Genomic DNA, 15,095 nt, shown 5'->3' with positions numbered 1-15,095 from the left:
ATCGTTAAGTGTTCATATAAAAACGCAGCACGTCCTGCATATTGAATCTCTGAATTTATGTTTCTTTTTCATAAGTCTCGTCATTGTGTATCTCGTCAATTAATATTTTTGTTACCTCTTGCTATATTTATCTGTCTTTCTATCTTACTAGTATATCTTTCTCTTTGTTTCATTTTCATCACTGTGTACAATTTTATTCGTTTACCTTCATGCGACCAACTATCCTAAATATTCATCGTGAGATTTGCGCGACAGTTTGTAAGCATATATATAAGAATAATACAAATTAACGTGTATGTACATTTATATAGGTCTACGTGAATAGAGATATATATTATATATACATATATACATACTATGTATACACAATGAATGTATAATTCCTTCGGTTGTACAGATTTGAGCGTTATCTCCAAAATGTTCTATTTTATATATAATTATTACATTGCATTCAATGTAAGCGATATCTTCCAATGCCGGCATTGTATCATCGCGTCAAAAAATGTTTGTAACATTACGAGGCACCATCGTTTATAAAAGTGAAATGGTTGTGAAGTCCAGGTGTCAGCATCCCTACAAGGATTTGCCAGCTTCGTGGATTTATTTGTATTATGGGGAAGAATATGAGGTTGTGCTAATGAAGATTAATGAATTGTATTGAGAAAGCTTTAATAAACGTGTGTAAAATTGGGTTTCACGTGATGAGTTTTCATTATCTATTTTATTATCTACACTTGCCGTATAGATGCAGTAAAAAATTAAAAATTGAATGTACTATCGATTATAAAAATTGTCATCTTACATACATAATATTTAAAATACTAATATTATATATATAATAATTTGAAGTATCTACAGTAAAAAATACATGTAATACGTAGGTATATCTGGTTACTATAGTAACTACGTATCAACAAATTTCTACCTTCAAGGTTTGACCAAACACGCAATCGAATTTGTATATAGAATGTTCAAGTTCCTTGATATTAAGTGCATGGTAATTTTGCATGAAGTTGCAAACATTTTTGTATGTATATTTAGATAGAAGTTAGGGTGACAAATAAATATAAAATGAGATTTAAAATATCTACACAAAATCGTAATGGTCACAAACGCTTAGTGACTTGTGTAGCATGGAATTCTGCGGAAGAAATTTATTCGTGCGGGTATGATGTGGTAATTGTGAGAAAATAACAAGTAATATAAGAGACTTTTTTACAGAGAGGATCATTTGTTAATATCATGGCATTTGGAAGGTGGAATCGCACATTCCAGTATTGTTACAGAATTTCCTGATGACTTTTATCCGACGGATATGCAATGGCATCCTCGGCCAAATTACACAGCGTTAATTACCAAAAAACAATCATTGGATGTACTGTTAATTACTACAGCTGACGGTATTCATTTAAATGTTTAAATACATGATTAAAATACACTATATGTCAATTCTAGTTTCAGTTCTCAATATTAGAAATTTCAAAAAAATCTGTAACAGATATTTATTGCTTATGTTATTAGTTTTCTCTCTGATTTCTTTCTTACAGGAAAATATCATTTAGTTAATAAAAATGGACGTATAGAAAAGAGCATAGATGCTCATAAAGGAGCAACAACTGTAGGCAGATGGAGTAGTGATGGCTCTGCACTTTTAACTGGTAGTTAAAATATTTTAGATGAAGTAGTCATTCAAATAATTAGTATTTAGTTAATTTTTTATTATATTTATAGCTGGTGAGGATGGTCTAATAAAAGTATGGTCACGTAGTGGCATGCTTCGCTCTGTTGTAGTTAAAGGCATGTTTCCTATACTGTCTGCTGTTTGGAGTTCAGATTGTACATCAGTATTATATTCTCAAGGAGCTTATTTAACTTTTCAGTCACTTAATTCTAATTCCAAACCTCGCAAGGTTAAAGAATTTTAACAAATGTATATAAAATTTTGGTAATTAAAGAATAAAATAATGTTTTATTTTAGTTATTAGCACATGATGGTTTAATATTGGTTTTGTGTTGGAGTCATACTCATGGACTAATAATTTCTGGTGGAGAAGATTGTAGATACAAGGTGGAACATAACATAAATTTGACGTAAACATTTAATTATCCAAATGACAAAATTATAAGAAACTCAATTTTCTTTTAAGGTATGGGATTCTAATGGTACTCAGCTGTTTTCTAGTAATATAGGAGATCACCCTATCACAGCAGTAAGCTGGAGTTATTCTGGGGATTACTTTGCTGTTGGATCATTTAATACAATCAAACTTTGTGATAAAACAGGAGTTAGTTTATTTTATATATTTGACATATTTTAGTATTTACTTCTTTTATTAATATGTCTATGCTTTCAGTGGTCTCATTCATTAGAGAAAGTCAATTCTGGTAGTATATACAGTATTGCTTGGTCAAGTGATAGTACTCAAGTAGCTATGGCTTGTAGTAATGCAACTGTGTTAACAGGACATATAATAGACAGGTATAAAAAACGTAGAAATGTATTATTATTTTATGTTGTTATATTTATATTTACATATATAATATGAACGGAAAACAGGAGATTGGAATGGAATAATTATGAAGCCATATTGACCAAAAGAAAAGTGATTGAAGTCAGAGATGTGGGTAATGAAATACGAGAAACATTAGAAATATCGGATCGCGTGGTTCAATTAGAATTTGGTTTTGATTATTTAGTTGTAATTACACCGGCACAGTGCCACGTATATTCTGTAGTAAATTGGAATACGCCTGCTATATTCGATTTAAAAAATGCTAGTGTATCAGCAGTACTTCTTGCAGAAAAGTATATACTGATTTTATTTGATACATAAAAAATATTAAAAATGAACGAAATATTTATAAATGAATTGTTTCATAGGCACTTTTTATTAGTTGAATGGAACAGTATTTCGTTGTACAGTTATCAAGGTCGTTTATTAGGAACTCCAAAATGGAGAGGAATGACACAGGAACGACTTTATCCCCCTTGTATATCACTATGTTCTGATACCTTAGTTATACGATCGCAAAATAATGAAAAATGTACGATAAATTTATCAATGGTAAAAAAAAAAAAATTATAGATGTGTAATAATTATTATAGAAAGTTATTTTTTAGTGCTTCATGTACTGGAAGTGGCTTACAACAAACCTATAACAGAAAGTCAAACTTATACGCATCTTCAAAATATTTCAAGAGTTGCATTAAATCATATTGGTGGAGTTACTGATCGACAAGTAGCATTAATCGATATAAATAAAGATTTATTTCTAGTTTCTATAAGGACCACTGGTTTTGGTAGAGTATGTAAAATAGGTATGAGATATTTTTAAAAAGTTTTCGTACTTACATGATTTTTTAATACTATTTCTACAGCTCATTTCATTTTTTTAGCTGCTATGGCGCAAGATATTGCATGGGCAACTGATGCAAATGTTTTAGCGGCAATGTTGGATGCAACTCTATCTGTATGGCTGTGTCCTAACTGTGTGCACTATAGTGATCGTAAAATTATACGAAAAACAAGAATCGATAAGGAAAGCAGGTTTAACTTCATAATTCTATTGTATAGAATGAGATTCATTGGTTCTTTTTAATAAAAATATGCATTTTATGAATACTTTTAGTGAATTCGGTAAGCAACCAAGTATAGCCAAGGTCTATAATGGAATAGTAATGATACGACGTGGTGATGGAGCATTAGTAGCTTCTTCCTTTTATACGTTTTTTATTAGTCTTCATCAACATATACTCAACAAGAGATGGAAAGAAGCACTATCTCTTTGCCGAATCGCTCAGGTAATTTATATCTATTTTCACTTTTCTTTTTCTTTGTAATAGAAAGTTTTTCTTAATATAAAAACTATCGATAGAATGAAATATTATGGACTTGCATGGCCGTTATGGCTACTGACAATAAAGAATTGAATGCTGCAGAAGAGGCATATGCAGCTATTTCTCGATACGATAAAGTTGATTACATTCAGTATATAAAGGTAATAATAGAAATATCAGAATAAAATCTGTGATTCTGTAAATAAATCGGTAATTACAAATTTTTGAAATTAGAGTCTGCCAAATAAGATAGAAAGACTAGCAGAAATGGCGCTTTTGTCGGGAGACCTGTTAACTGCAGAAGGCATACTTTTGCAAAATGGATTAATAGACGAAGCTATACGAATTAATATCGAAGTATACAATTGGAATAGGTATGTTTCTTTATTCAGAAAGGGATTCTTAAACAGGAATATTGCTACTTATAATTTATTAATTATTAATTTAGAGCATTAGAATTAGCGATTAGACATAAAAAGCAACTAGATGAAGTATTAAACGCAAGAAAGAAATATCTTCAAGTAATCAATAAGAAAGAAACGAATCAAAGTTTCCTTGCATATATGGCGAACATTGCAAAGGCACAAGTATATTAAATAATTTTGCTCCATTGCACAGTTTTGAATCTTTTGCACATAATTTTGTATCTTTTTACTGACCAGTGAGACAAAAACTATTTCTACCAGGAAACCACCGTAAAGACTTCCTTTAAGGAAGATGAAGTTTTATTAGCAGAAATGGAAACACAAAAGAACGAAACGTCGGATCAAGAAATACAAATCTGAAAGAGTAATAGTACCTTTGTTTATACAAATTATTTGTTAAAATATATCAAAATAAAATATAACGAACCTGCATTTAATGATACCTCAACTGAAGAAAATTTCTAATTACAACGGTGAGATAAGTTGTTGCATGGTAAATTATTCAATTTTTGAAATCTAATATAAAAATATTTTACATTAATAAAGGTTCATATTTAATTACTATATAGTAAATGTTTTTTTATGTAATTATATTTGATACGTGTTACAAAACTAAAAGTTTTAAAAATATCGAGATTATAAAAATGACCATAGTAGTGAATATAAATAACAGTACAAGTTTCCGCGAGTACCACACTGTGTCGTTCGTTACTGGTCTGTACCTTGTTGTTAAAGCAGACTGAAATAAAAAGTATATCGTCTCTTAAAATAAAATAATATTTAACTATTTTTATATTTTTAGTTTACAGTCCATTTAGTATTACCCATCCACCGTTAGCTTGAATCCATGCAGCAAGGTCTTCCTCTAAAACATCCGTCATACCTACAAGTAAAAGATCTTAACCATCGTATAATGTTAAATATTCCATAACGATTTAAATTAATTTTTTCCAATCCTTTTAAATAATTGAATTTTTTCAGTTGAATTGAAAGAAAAAGGATCAAGATAGAAGAAATAACATCTTAGTTTTAAAATAACTACCTCTCTGTATAGCAGGTAAATATTCAGGTTTACCCTGTCGTACGCAATCTACGGCAATACCACCAGCAATCGCGTAAAGGGCTATCACTTTGCTCCAAGTCATCTCTCCATTCCTGATCATCTCTCTAGAGACTTCGACGATGGCCTCGTTGGCAGACTGTTCCGATGAAAAGCTACCGCAACCGATTTGTCGTGCAACGCGATTGAATAAATTTGGATGCATTTTCTCGAGTTCAGCGCCGACTGATACTAACTCTGGATAAACTTCCCCGACAACCGCACCGCCAGGAAGCAACATAGCACTTCTCATTCTTTTCAATCCAAGCTTTCGGTGAAAGATTCCAGATCGTTTCAAACGATTTCGAATATATTGGGCACATAATGAGGAGCCCTATGTAATACATATATCAATTAGATAAATTGTCATTGTACTATTACTTTAAATTTAAGTTTCGATTTTTAATTTTATCTTCAAAGTAACAAATATGTATTATCTGTTATTTTTTTTTCATGTAACTATCTACTTTTTACTTGATTATAATAATTATAATTGTATACCTGTGACACTGTAAGTTCGATCGATGCTGAAACTGTTCTCCATCGAATCGTATGAGAGATCTTCCTGGAGACGACATCGCTAACATTACTAAATCTCCTTCGCGCTGAATCTACTACATGAAAAGGCGAGATTTCTTGATTGTTAGCAACCGGAAATGCGGCCAAATTAGAGTGTAGAGATAATGCGAGGCTGTTCCTGCGATACGATTGTCCGGTGTTCCCAGAATTTTCCTCCAAGCCACGTAGACTCCCGACTAGTCCAGACATTGATGAATCCTCCGTGGAGAGTTGCTGCCATTCAGGCTTTTCAGGCTTGAAGAATTTTAATGGGCATTAAAGAACTTGACATTTTATCTCTCAAGATCAATAGTTCCTTCTCTTCCTTTCGTAGAAGAGCAAACTGAATATTCAGCTTCTTGGAAATTTAATACTCTACACTTATAACGTATTACAAATACTGTTTTGCATATTTTGTTATATTCTAATAATATAAAATAGTTAAAATATTATAATTCATATATTATTTTCTGCTGTAAATCATGGCAAGCTGGATAAGTTTTCGTATGATAATTTTATAATTACATACTGTTCCCCTCAGGAGTGCAAGAAAGAATAAAAATAGTAATCAGGTAATACAAGTTTTTTATAGAATGCTGAAAGTAAACAGATATTTGTTAACAAATTAGTGCGTGTTAACAAATATTTAAACATCAGTCGACTGTAGCCTGCTTCTTGTGTAAGTAATTCATTAAAAATTAATTTTTATATTTATAACTCAAATGTTTGTAAAATGTATGAAGGCCAGTTAATTGAAAGATGGCCACAAGTATTCACAAATAGATTACGAGTTTTAAATTTTGTTTTATTGGTCTATGGATTAATAGATGAATCAAAATAAACTATTCATCAGCTCCATATCGATTAATTCCACGAAACAAAACCTAGAAACCTAAGTATAAAAATTAAGCACCGATCAAGTGTTTTGACATTGAGATCCTAAAAATTCCTAAAGGTGGCATTAATCAGCTTGAATGTCTCGCGTCTGTATCAGCACTTTAAATAGAAAGCTGATCTGTGATCATCAACCAGTCGTTCTGACAATAATTTACTTTTGCAGGAACCTCCTGGGAGTTGCAAGGACACGTCGAGGCTCATCGATGAGTATCTTCAGTTCCATTATGGCAATCTCGAGACACATGTATGCGAACAGACGTACAGGTTGCGAAAGAGGGACGTCGATGGATTCTTCTGTCGTTACAAAAAGCCATGGTACATTCACACCAGGTATCCAAACGCAATTATTATTCCGCAGGCGACTACAGCTGTTGTTATCTCGCAGCCTTATTTAGCACAGCTATTCGACGTGCTACGCGGTGCTTTGTGCGCCAACTAAGATACGCTCTCATTGTGTGTATATTACTCATTTTCATTCCGTCATTTGCCTTCTTAGCGAACGAGATTAGACACGGCGGGTGTCATTTTTGAATTAACCGCGATCTCGGCGTGGCCGATTGGAGAATCACAGTTCATTGGTCCGTCTAATTGGAATAGCGCGTTAATCAAGGTGTTCATCTAGCCTCGCATTTATGGTCGCTGTTCAGTTATAACGCGATCGAGGATGCGTTGATACACGCTATCTAGGTATGGATATATATACATTGGTCATTAGGTCGAATTTATTCATGGATAGCGATGTGGAATGTTGGAGAAGTCTGTGGAGTTTGTATGATGTTGTAGTTTAACACAGGAAATACCAGACGGGTTAAAATGATTGGTTAATGTTAGTTAATTGCTTAATAAAGGTAATACTGAGTTTCATTCAGATAGAAATGATTTTATTCAATTATTTTTATTATTATTATTATTATTATTTGTGTGTAATATATTTAAATACGTATTACAGGGCGGTAGTTCTGGCGTTAAGATGCAAATATTGAATTTTTGATTTGAAATTGAAAGTAGATTACAATTTATGTTATAAGAAAGGTTTGGTAAGCGCTAATAATAAATATTATTATTATTATTATTATATTTTTTCAAAAATTTTATCAAAATTAGTTAATATTGTCTGTTAGAATATTTGTAAAAATAGAGTTTGTAATGTCTTTCTTAAAGACTTTTATTAGATACTGCTTTTGTACTTTAGTATTGCGTCATCTCGAATTAAATCTTTTTTAACATTAGTACTCCTTAGTAGTAAAATTAATAGAAAAATAGGGAATGTATTTGCGTAGAATGATTTTATTTAACATTAAAGAGAAAATTTAAGTTTGTAAATAAATGAATCGTATGTTTATTAGGTTCTATAATTAAAGACTAATATCTCCTTGTAATAATCTCGTGACTTTATAATTAAAAGCCAGTTGATAAGAAAAATCATTTTGCCTGCACAGTGAGGTCATAGGTAACACGTGAAAAATTAATTGCGCGTTGTCTGTACTTGTTTCGTTCGAGCGTTCGTCAGTTATCAATTATCAACGATGTTCAGCTGGTCGATTATCGTTGGAGAGTCTACGTAACTTTTGTGTTCAACAGTTTCGTTGCGCTTGCTGTCGCAACTTGCTATAGTTCAATGTAATTTTTGTAGTATTTCAATAATATTGGAAGTCTGATCAATATTACAGACGAATATCTTTAATTTTTAGAATTGAAGTTAGAGATTTAGAATCGTTCGTATTAATTGTGCACACAGATATATAAGGCCAATATAGTATACAAATAGAACATCTAAAATACCAGAAAATATTTTTACAAAATTTATATTTCCTTCTAATAAGAGATTTAATCCCTAAATACTTTCTTCATCCCTAAATACTAATTTCATTTTTTAAACCTTGAACTACAAGACAAAATACTTTAAACTTACAGATAATAAATTTCCGAAGAATTGGACCAGTGAACAAGAATAAAAATGACTAATCGAAATTCAAGACTCATTCAAGAAATTAAAAAGAACTCAGATATCCATTAAGAAGAGGTATCCTATGCTATAGAGATACAGATAAGAAAGATTGTACTGCAGCTGCTTAACTCGCACTTTTATCAAACACTCATTACGAGAACACCAAAGCATTAAACAGGTTTTTAAATGAATGAATAAAAAAGAATCCAAGATATTAAAAAAAAAAAAAAAAAAAAAAAACACGAACGTCGATTAAGACATTAGTGACATGAATAACAAACGTTATACTACAATAATTATCAAACATCCGACTCATGTAGTACATTATAATTTTTAAGACTTGTCGAGTGACTAGCTAAGAGACTTTTTGAGAAAGCACATTTTGTTTGTTAAACAAAAATATTCCTCATATTAGTAACTCTTCCTTCACGATCTTAACTTATATTTACTTAAATGCAATTGAATGGCAAAGTCCAGTAGCGCAATACTGCAGAAGCACAAATCATTTTAACACGTTCCGTGCCGCGAGGAATATCAGTTTTAAAGCTGCAGATAGAACCTTGAAGAAAGTCAAGAACTCTCGGTAATAATATCCAATCATGATAAATAACAATAGATACGAAAAAGTAATAAAAAGATAATAAATAGGAAGATAATATAATACTTAATCATAGAAAATTAATAATAGTCACAACTTCTTAACACAATGTATGCCGACCCTGCAAAGTTGTTATTATTATTATTATTCCTTTTTTGTTTGGAATTAATTTTGGAATTTAACGAGAATACGGTACACTTGTTTGAAATATAGATGCACTATTTTATGAAGATGTGAATTACGAGTAATAGCTAAGCTTCAGCCGGCGTACATTGTGTCAACACTTTGGTCTTCTGTTCTAGTATCGAAAAAAGAAAGCAGAATATCTTTAGTCGCCTGGCAAAGGCGTTGTCTTCAATAAGTATTACTCGTGGATCCCTCGCAGCACCAAACAAGTCAAACCTGCAAGCACGAAGCGGAGAGTTGAATGAATTTACCATCAGCATGGCTGCCTCTTCTTGGACCCCCAATTGAAAGTCCGGCTTCATAGTAATTAACGCCGAGCCGCCTCATTAGTCACTGTCATCTAACTTGTTCCTCATACACATTATATGCGTAATATGCCTCTGAATAATCGCTTATCAACGGTGTAGCTGGCCGGTTGATTATCGTTCGAGGAGTGTGCGCGACGGCGCGTTAAATCGTTTGTTTTATCAATTTCCAAGGCTTATTTCCGTGCTGTAATGATGCCCGATAATGAAGCTGTACGCCACTTTTTACATTTTGTACACGCGTTAGTTTTTCGTCGACGTTCGAGGAAGAAGTCACGGGCGATGATAGCTGTTCTTCGTAGATCGAGGAGACGGAGAGGAGAATCATTGATGTAATTGATGCATAGAATGGCAGACGCGTGTCTAATGAGATTCAAGTTACGCTTAAAGTACTGTAAATTGATTTATGAAGCTGCGGAGAGAACGATGATGGGTGCTTGGATTATTTTTAGAGTGCGAGAGATTTTTCTTTTAAAGAGATTTGAGTAATATGTGTTATATATTGTTATAATTTTTGTATAGTGTACTCACTTCGTTCTGTGGTTAAGTCAATGAAGTCATTTGAGTCTAATTATTTACTTCACTTCTTTGGAGGGACAATATCTTATTTAGATATTCATTATCGTTTTCTTTTTATGGTTCTATTAATTCGTCTTAGGTCTTTTTTGTTAAATAAATTAGCTATAAAACCTGAACTCGATAGAAATTAAAAGCTTTCAATTAATCGATAATTCTCATTAGAGATAGTGAAAAAGGATGTTTAATGAGGCGAACGTAAGTTAAGAGGAAAGTAAATTAAATTAATTGGTAATTGGAGTATCGAGTAGCTTAGGATAGCAATTAGTTAAGTCTTAAAAAGACATTTCTTGGACGGAAGTAGAGCAAAAGAAGTATACTTTGACATAATTTCCACGGTCCCTTTAACTGTTTAGTGCGTAGGCACGGTCGCATCAATGTAATTAATAGAACAAAGGAAATGTGCTTTTCTTCACAAAAACTAATTTTTCACAAAAGTTTTAGAATTTAACGGGACTTTTGTTATCTTTTTAATGTAATTAAATATCAATATTAAATTTAATATATAATGTGAATTAATTCTGATGTAAAAAATATAACTCATACTTTATTATTTTTATATTTAAAAAATGTTTCATTTTTAATTTTTTACATAAAATATTGATATCTAATTTCTAATAAAATATGATCATCTTTTATAATTTATATGGTCAATGGTATTGATAATTATAATGTATAATTTATTTTGAACAATTTATTATAATTTGCTACATAACAAATAGAAAGGACAAGTAGAAAGAAACTGCGACACAATATGATTGATTTATTCTTTAACTTTGAATAATTATAGTAAACATTCATTTTTAACTATTTGTTATGAAAATATGGATTATAATTAAGGTTATAATTTCAAACAATAACAAACTTAAAAAATTTTAATTACAGAAATTATTATGACTCATATCAATGAAAGTCAAGCATATGAACAACAAAGGTAAATATAATACATACAGGTGTTAATTATATAACGTAAAAACGTTTATCGTGTGTCTCACTTGAAATGTTCTGCATGGAAACATCACGTATAGATGAAATGAACGTGACCAAAACTATAATACGTTTGCAAGAAATATATTATTGCATCACTTCTGATTAGATTTTGTGCGAATTTTTTTGACGTGTTTAAAGATACATAAATATTTGAGTTCTCTATCACGTATGTTATAATTATAGTTCGAACTTCCACAATAAGGCAGTATACGAATAAACAAAATACTACATTAATCATTCACTATAATTTCTTTATAATGCGATATTGGAATTTAATCTTTACAAATGTTTTTTTTATTTTGATTTATTTTTCTTTAATATTTTAAAATATCCTAATAATATTTATTTTATTAGACATTAATTTAAATATTTAATATAGACAGGATACCTAATATTTAAAATGTAGTGTAAGATCTACGTTTAAAAATTATATGAATAATGTGTATTAAAATTATTACGAATGTACTTTTTTAATTGTATTATATTTTGTGATTCAATTACTGTTTTACTTATTGTACAGTTACTACTTTAATCATCTTAAACACCATTTGTCTTAAAAGTTTATTTGAGTGAGCATTAATATAATTTTTACACGATAAGCGTATTGAAATTTAATTAAAAATAAATTGCCCCTAATTGATAAATTGACCAGAGCGGTGAACAATTAAACCACTGGAAGCCAATAAATTTTCCCGCGCAGTTAAAGTCAACGTACCGACGAGAACGTTGAGGGAGAGTATAAATCACGAATCAAGGAGGTGAGTCCGTTGTGATTCTTCATTCCGAGAAAGTGTGTACTATGTGCATCGGTGTCGAATGATTCGAATTCTTCGAATTATCAATTGTGGCTTCTTGCCATGTACGTAGTTTATATTTCGAGCACGTAAACCACTGGTATCATTCACAAAGTACAAATGCGAGGTATTGGAAAAAAGAAAGGTTATGAACGAGTATTCTAATGGCAGTGGGTTTTGACAAAAAGCAGTGCAAGTTTTAAAAGAAGATGGTATTTCAAACGTTAGTATAAATTTTCTGAAAATTAGTGGTAGAAAATTTTCTGTAGTAGTATTTGCATATAAAATTCAAACAATTCAGAAGATTCATTTTTCCCGCCATATAAATTCCTACATCTTACTATTCGTTACGTGATACATCTATGCACATGCGCATAAATAGCTTTTTTACTACCGCAAGTAAAACATTCAAATTTATAGTTGCATGCATATTTTAGCATCTTATTATCACAAACGAGAGCAATTTATTGAAAGGAAGAAACGGGAAGTAGATAAATATATTCAAATACTAAAATTTTATACTTGAGAATATTATGTGTGTACTATAAAATATATAATGTAAAATATGAGATATCTTAAATCGTAGAATTATAAAGAAGTGTTTATCAGTTGACATTACATTAAAAAGTTTATAGTTTAGGAAAAATTAACTTTATCATCACTTTTAATTTTAATTAAATGTCTTTCAAGCACTTTGATAGTTTTTTGTTAAATTATTGATGTTACGACAAGTTTACAAGATAATCATATTGTCTTTTGCATAAATTTACATATTTTATTGTTTTGTCGATTAGGTTTACCGGTAAATTTCATAGGTGACGTAAGTGTGAAAAGAAAAAAGAGGAAGCATGGAATTGAAAGGGCGACGTGTAACTAACAGTACGAAAATATAGGTCGAGACAACATCCAATAAAAGATGCGGGCTACATGTTCTTGAGGTAACGGCTGTACCCCCCACTTTTTAGAAATTTACAAAAAACGAAAGCAATCTTATCATACAAAAGGTATACTCTTTATTATCGCTTGTAATGGCTAACAAATGATATTTTTTGAACTCTTTGGTATAAAAAAAAAAACAAGGTATTTAACATTTAGTATGAACTTTTAAAATATTTAAACAAACACATTTTAGTCAAAAGCTCTTCGTGATATACTACACATGTCATATTTAATAAAAAGTTGTCTTAATAGGAAAAATATTGTTAAATTATTATTATGGCTAACATACAGTTTTATTTATTTATCTTTGTTGACAATTAATTATTTGCGAGTGTTTCAACAAGAAGCTATATTGTTACCTTGAATATTAACGAAGTACGGAGAGTTATCGCTATTTTCCTTGACGGTCGTTTGCACGATTACACTTTATGTGTAAAATTGGTTCCACACACTTTCATAGAAATTTGTACGTTTAATCACTCTCTTACCGAGTACCCTCTATGAAAAGTTTACACCGACTACGATAAACGATTAATTTTCTTTAATATCCGTACCTTTATATTAATTAAAATGTAATATAATAAAAAAAAAAAAAAAAAAAAAAAAATAAAAAAGAAGATTACAATAATCGAAAGGTGTGAGGAACACGCAACGCACCGTCGAAATTGTAGGGAACACAGCGCGAACAATACTGGTGACTTTTCAACTACACATGGTACAGCTTGAAAGTATTGTATGAGCGCCGCATAAATGTTAACCCTACATACATCGCTGTACAACGGTTGAGTCACAGTATAAAAAACATTTTAATCATAATCATTTTACAAATTTCGAGAAATATTAAAATTAATTCGTAATCGATGAGCACGTTCTGATCTCGAAATCATAATGATCTCGAAAGATTTCTTAAAACATTTTTGAGTCACTTTTTTAGATTAAGATAGTAATAAAAATATTCATTTGTTCGTAGATACATTAAATATAAGGAACGAATTCATAGTGAATGTTTTTAATTTTGACCATATATGCATATTATAACATAACGATATTATTATTAATTATATTAAAAAGATTTAATTACTATAATAAATAATTATAACTTTACATAAATCGAAGTTTTATGATCGTGATAGTATTTGAAAAACATAACAATATCAAATATTAAATATAATACAAATTTCCGTATAATTATAATTTAATGACTAGTTGTAAAAAAATCAACAGTCTTCTATATCTTCAAGTTAAAAATATTTTTTTTTTTTCTAATGCAAGTTTTTAAAGATGATAATTTGATAAGATGTTTCTGTGGTTTTGAAATTACTTTCAAAATTTCAGCAATGATAATTATTGAACTTTCAACGTATATATTCATTTTTAATAACTATAAAAGACTGAATTGTTAATAGTTCTTTCTAATTTCTAATAATTAATCTTGAAATGATGCGAGGTGATTCTGATATTATTTTTAAAATAATTATTTAAATTACTATAAATTTTCCAAAGTGTAATTGATCATTACAAAAGTTACATTTGATTGTCAATGTTCCAAAAAGTTTGTTAAATTATTATACATTATTAAAACTTACAATTCAAAATTGTATTGATTTTTTCTATATGAATGTAAGCAACCATATATAGTTTCCATTTGTGGCAATTTTAAGGATTTTGGGAAACTTTTAAATAGATTTTACATTATAATTTAGTTCCACATGTTGGCTTTTTTAGGGTCACATGCACTATATTTGTATAATAAAGAATGTCACATGAGATATCCTTCTCAAAATGGAAGGAATAGTAAGTGAGACGATAAATTCGTGTATAACAATATTCTATTCACAACGATGATATGATAAAGTAGCATCGAGAGGCAACAATTTTCTTCTTCGGGAACGGTACAACTTACATTATATATATATATATAATGTATAGTATATAACAACAC

At 30.2% G+C, this 15,095-nt stretch overlaps 2 protein-coding genes across 2 annotated transcripts; one reads left to right on the top strand and one right to left on the bottom strand.

Annotated features, from left to right (window-relative positions):
* Window positions 1-1,071: 1,071 nt before the first annotated feature.
* On the top strand, window positions 1,072-4,623 carry Oseg5 (intraflagellar transport protein Oseg5). Its single transcript, XM_017900457.1, has 16 exons — window positions 1,072-1,166; window positions 1,222-1,400; window positions 1,548-1,658; window positions 1,732-1,910; window positions 1,979-2,068; window positions 2,148-2,285; window positions 2,355-2,479; window positions 2,558-2,806; window positions 2,882-3,045; window positions 3,122-3,319; window positions 3,398-3,548; window positions 3,631-3,802; window positions 3,877-3,999; window positions 4,073-4,212; window positions 4,287-4,425; window positions 4,525-4,623. Exons 1-16 carry the CDS (start codon window positions 1,072-1,074, stop codon window positions 4,621-4,623), a joined length of 2,352 nt encoding a protein of 783 aa, XP_017755946.1.
* Window positions 4,624-4,867: 244 nt separating this feature from the next.
* LOC108547797 (bcl-2-related ovarian killer protein homolog A) lies at window positions 4,868-10,257 on the bottom strand. Its single transcript, XM_017900466.1, has 5 exons — window positions 9,801-10,257; window positions 5,864-6,175; window positions 5,306-5,696; window positions 5,088-5,146; window positions 4,868-5,002 (listed from the first exon to the last, which is right to left on the bottom strand). The coding sequence occupies exons 1-5, from the start codon at window positions 9,849-9,851 to the stop codon at window positions 4,868-4,870; spliced, it is 948 nt and encodes a 315-aa protein (XP_017755955.1). The 5' UTR covers window positions 9,852-10,257.
* Between the last annotated feature and the right edge of the window lie 4,838 nt (window positions 10,258-15,095).

This window comes from Eufriesea mexicana, unplaced genomic scaffold, assembly GCF_001483705.2.
Source record: "Eufriesea mexicana isolate 0111107269 unplaced genomic scaffold, ASM148370v2 scaffold1247, whole genome shotgun sequence".
NCBI classification, from domain to species: domain Eukaryota; kingdom Metazoa; phylum Arthropoda; class Insecta; order Hymenoptera; family Apidae; genus Eufriesea; species Eufriesea mexicana.
This window is presented reverse-complemented; position numbering and strand designations above follow the sequence as displayed.

Coding starts and splice junctions, on each gene's coding strand:
- Oseg5 (XM_017900457.1), top strand. CDS start 1,072: ATGAGATTTAAAATATCTACACAAAATCGTAATGGTCACAAACGCTTA. Junction 2,807..2,881: donor GCAGTACTTCTTGCAGAAAA/GTATATACTGAT, acceptor ATTGTTTCATAG/GCACTTTTTATTAGTTGAAT. Junction 3,320..3,397: donor TGGTAGAGTATGTAAAATAG/GTATGAGATATT, acceptor TCATTTTTTTAG/CTGCTATGGCGCAAGATATT.
- LOC108547797 (XM_017900466.1), bottom strand. CDS start 9,851: ATGAAGCCGGACTTTCAATTGGGGGTCCAAGAAGAGGCAGCCATGCTG. Junction 5,697..5,863: donor TCGAACTTACAGTGTCACAG/GTATACAATTAT, acceptor TGTATTACATAG/GGCTCCTCATTATGTGCCCA. Junction 5,003..5,087: donor TTCAAGCTAACGGTGGATGG/GTAATACTAAAT, acceptor TTTTTATTTCAG/TCTGCTTTAACAACAAGGTA.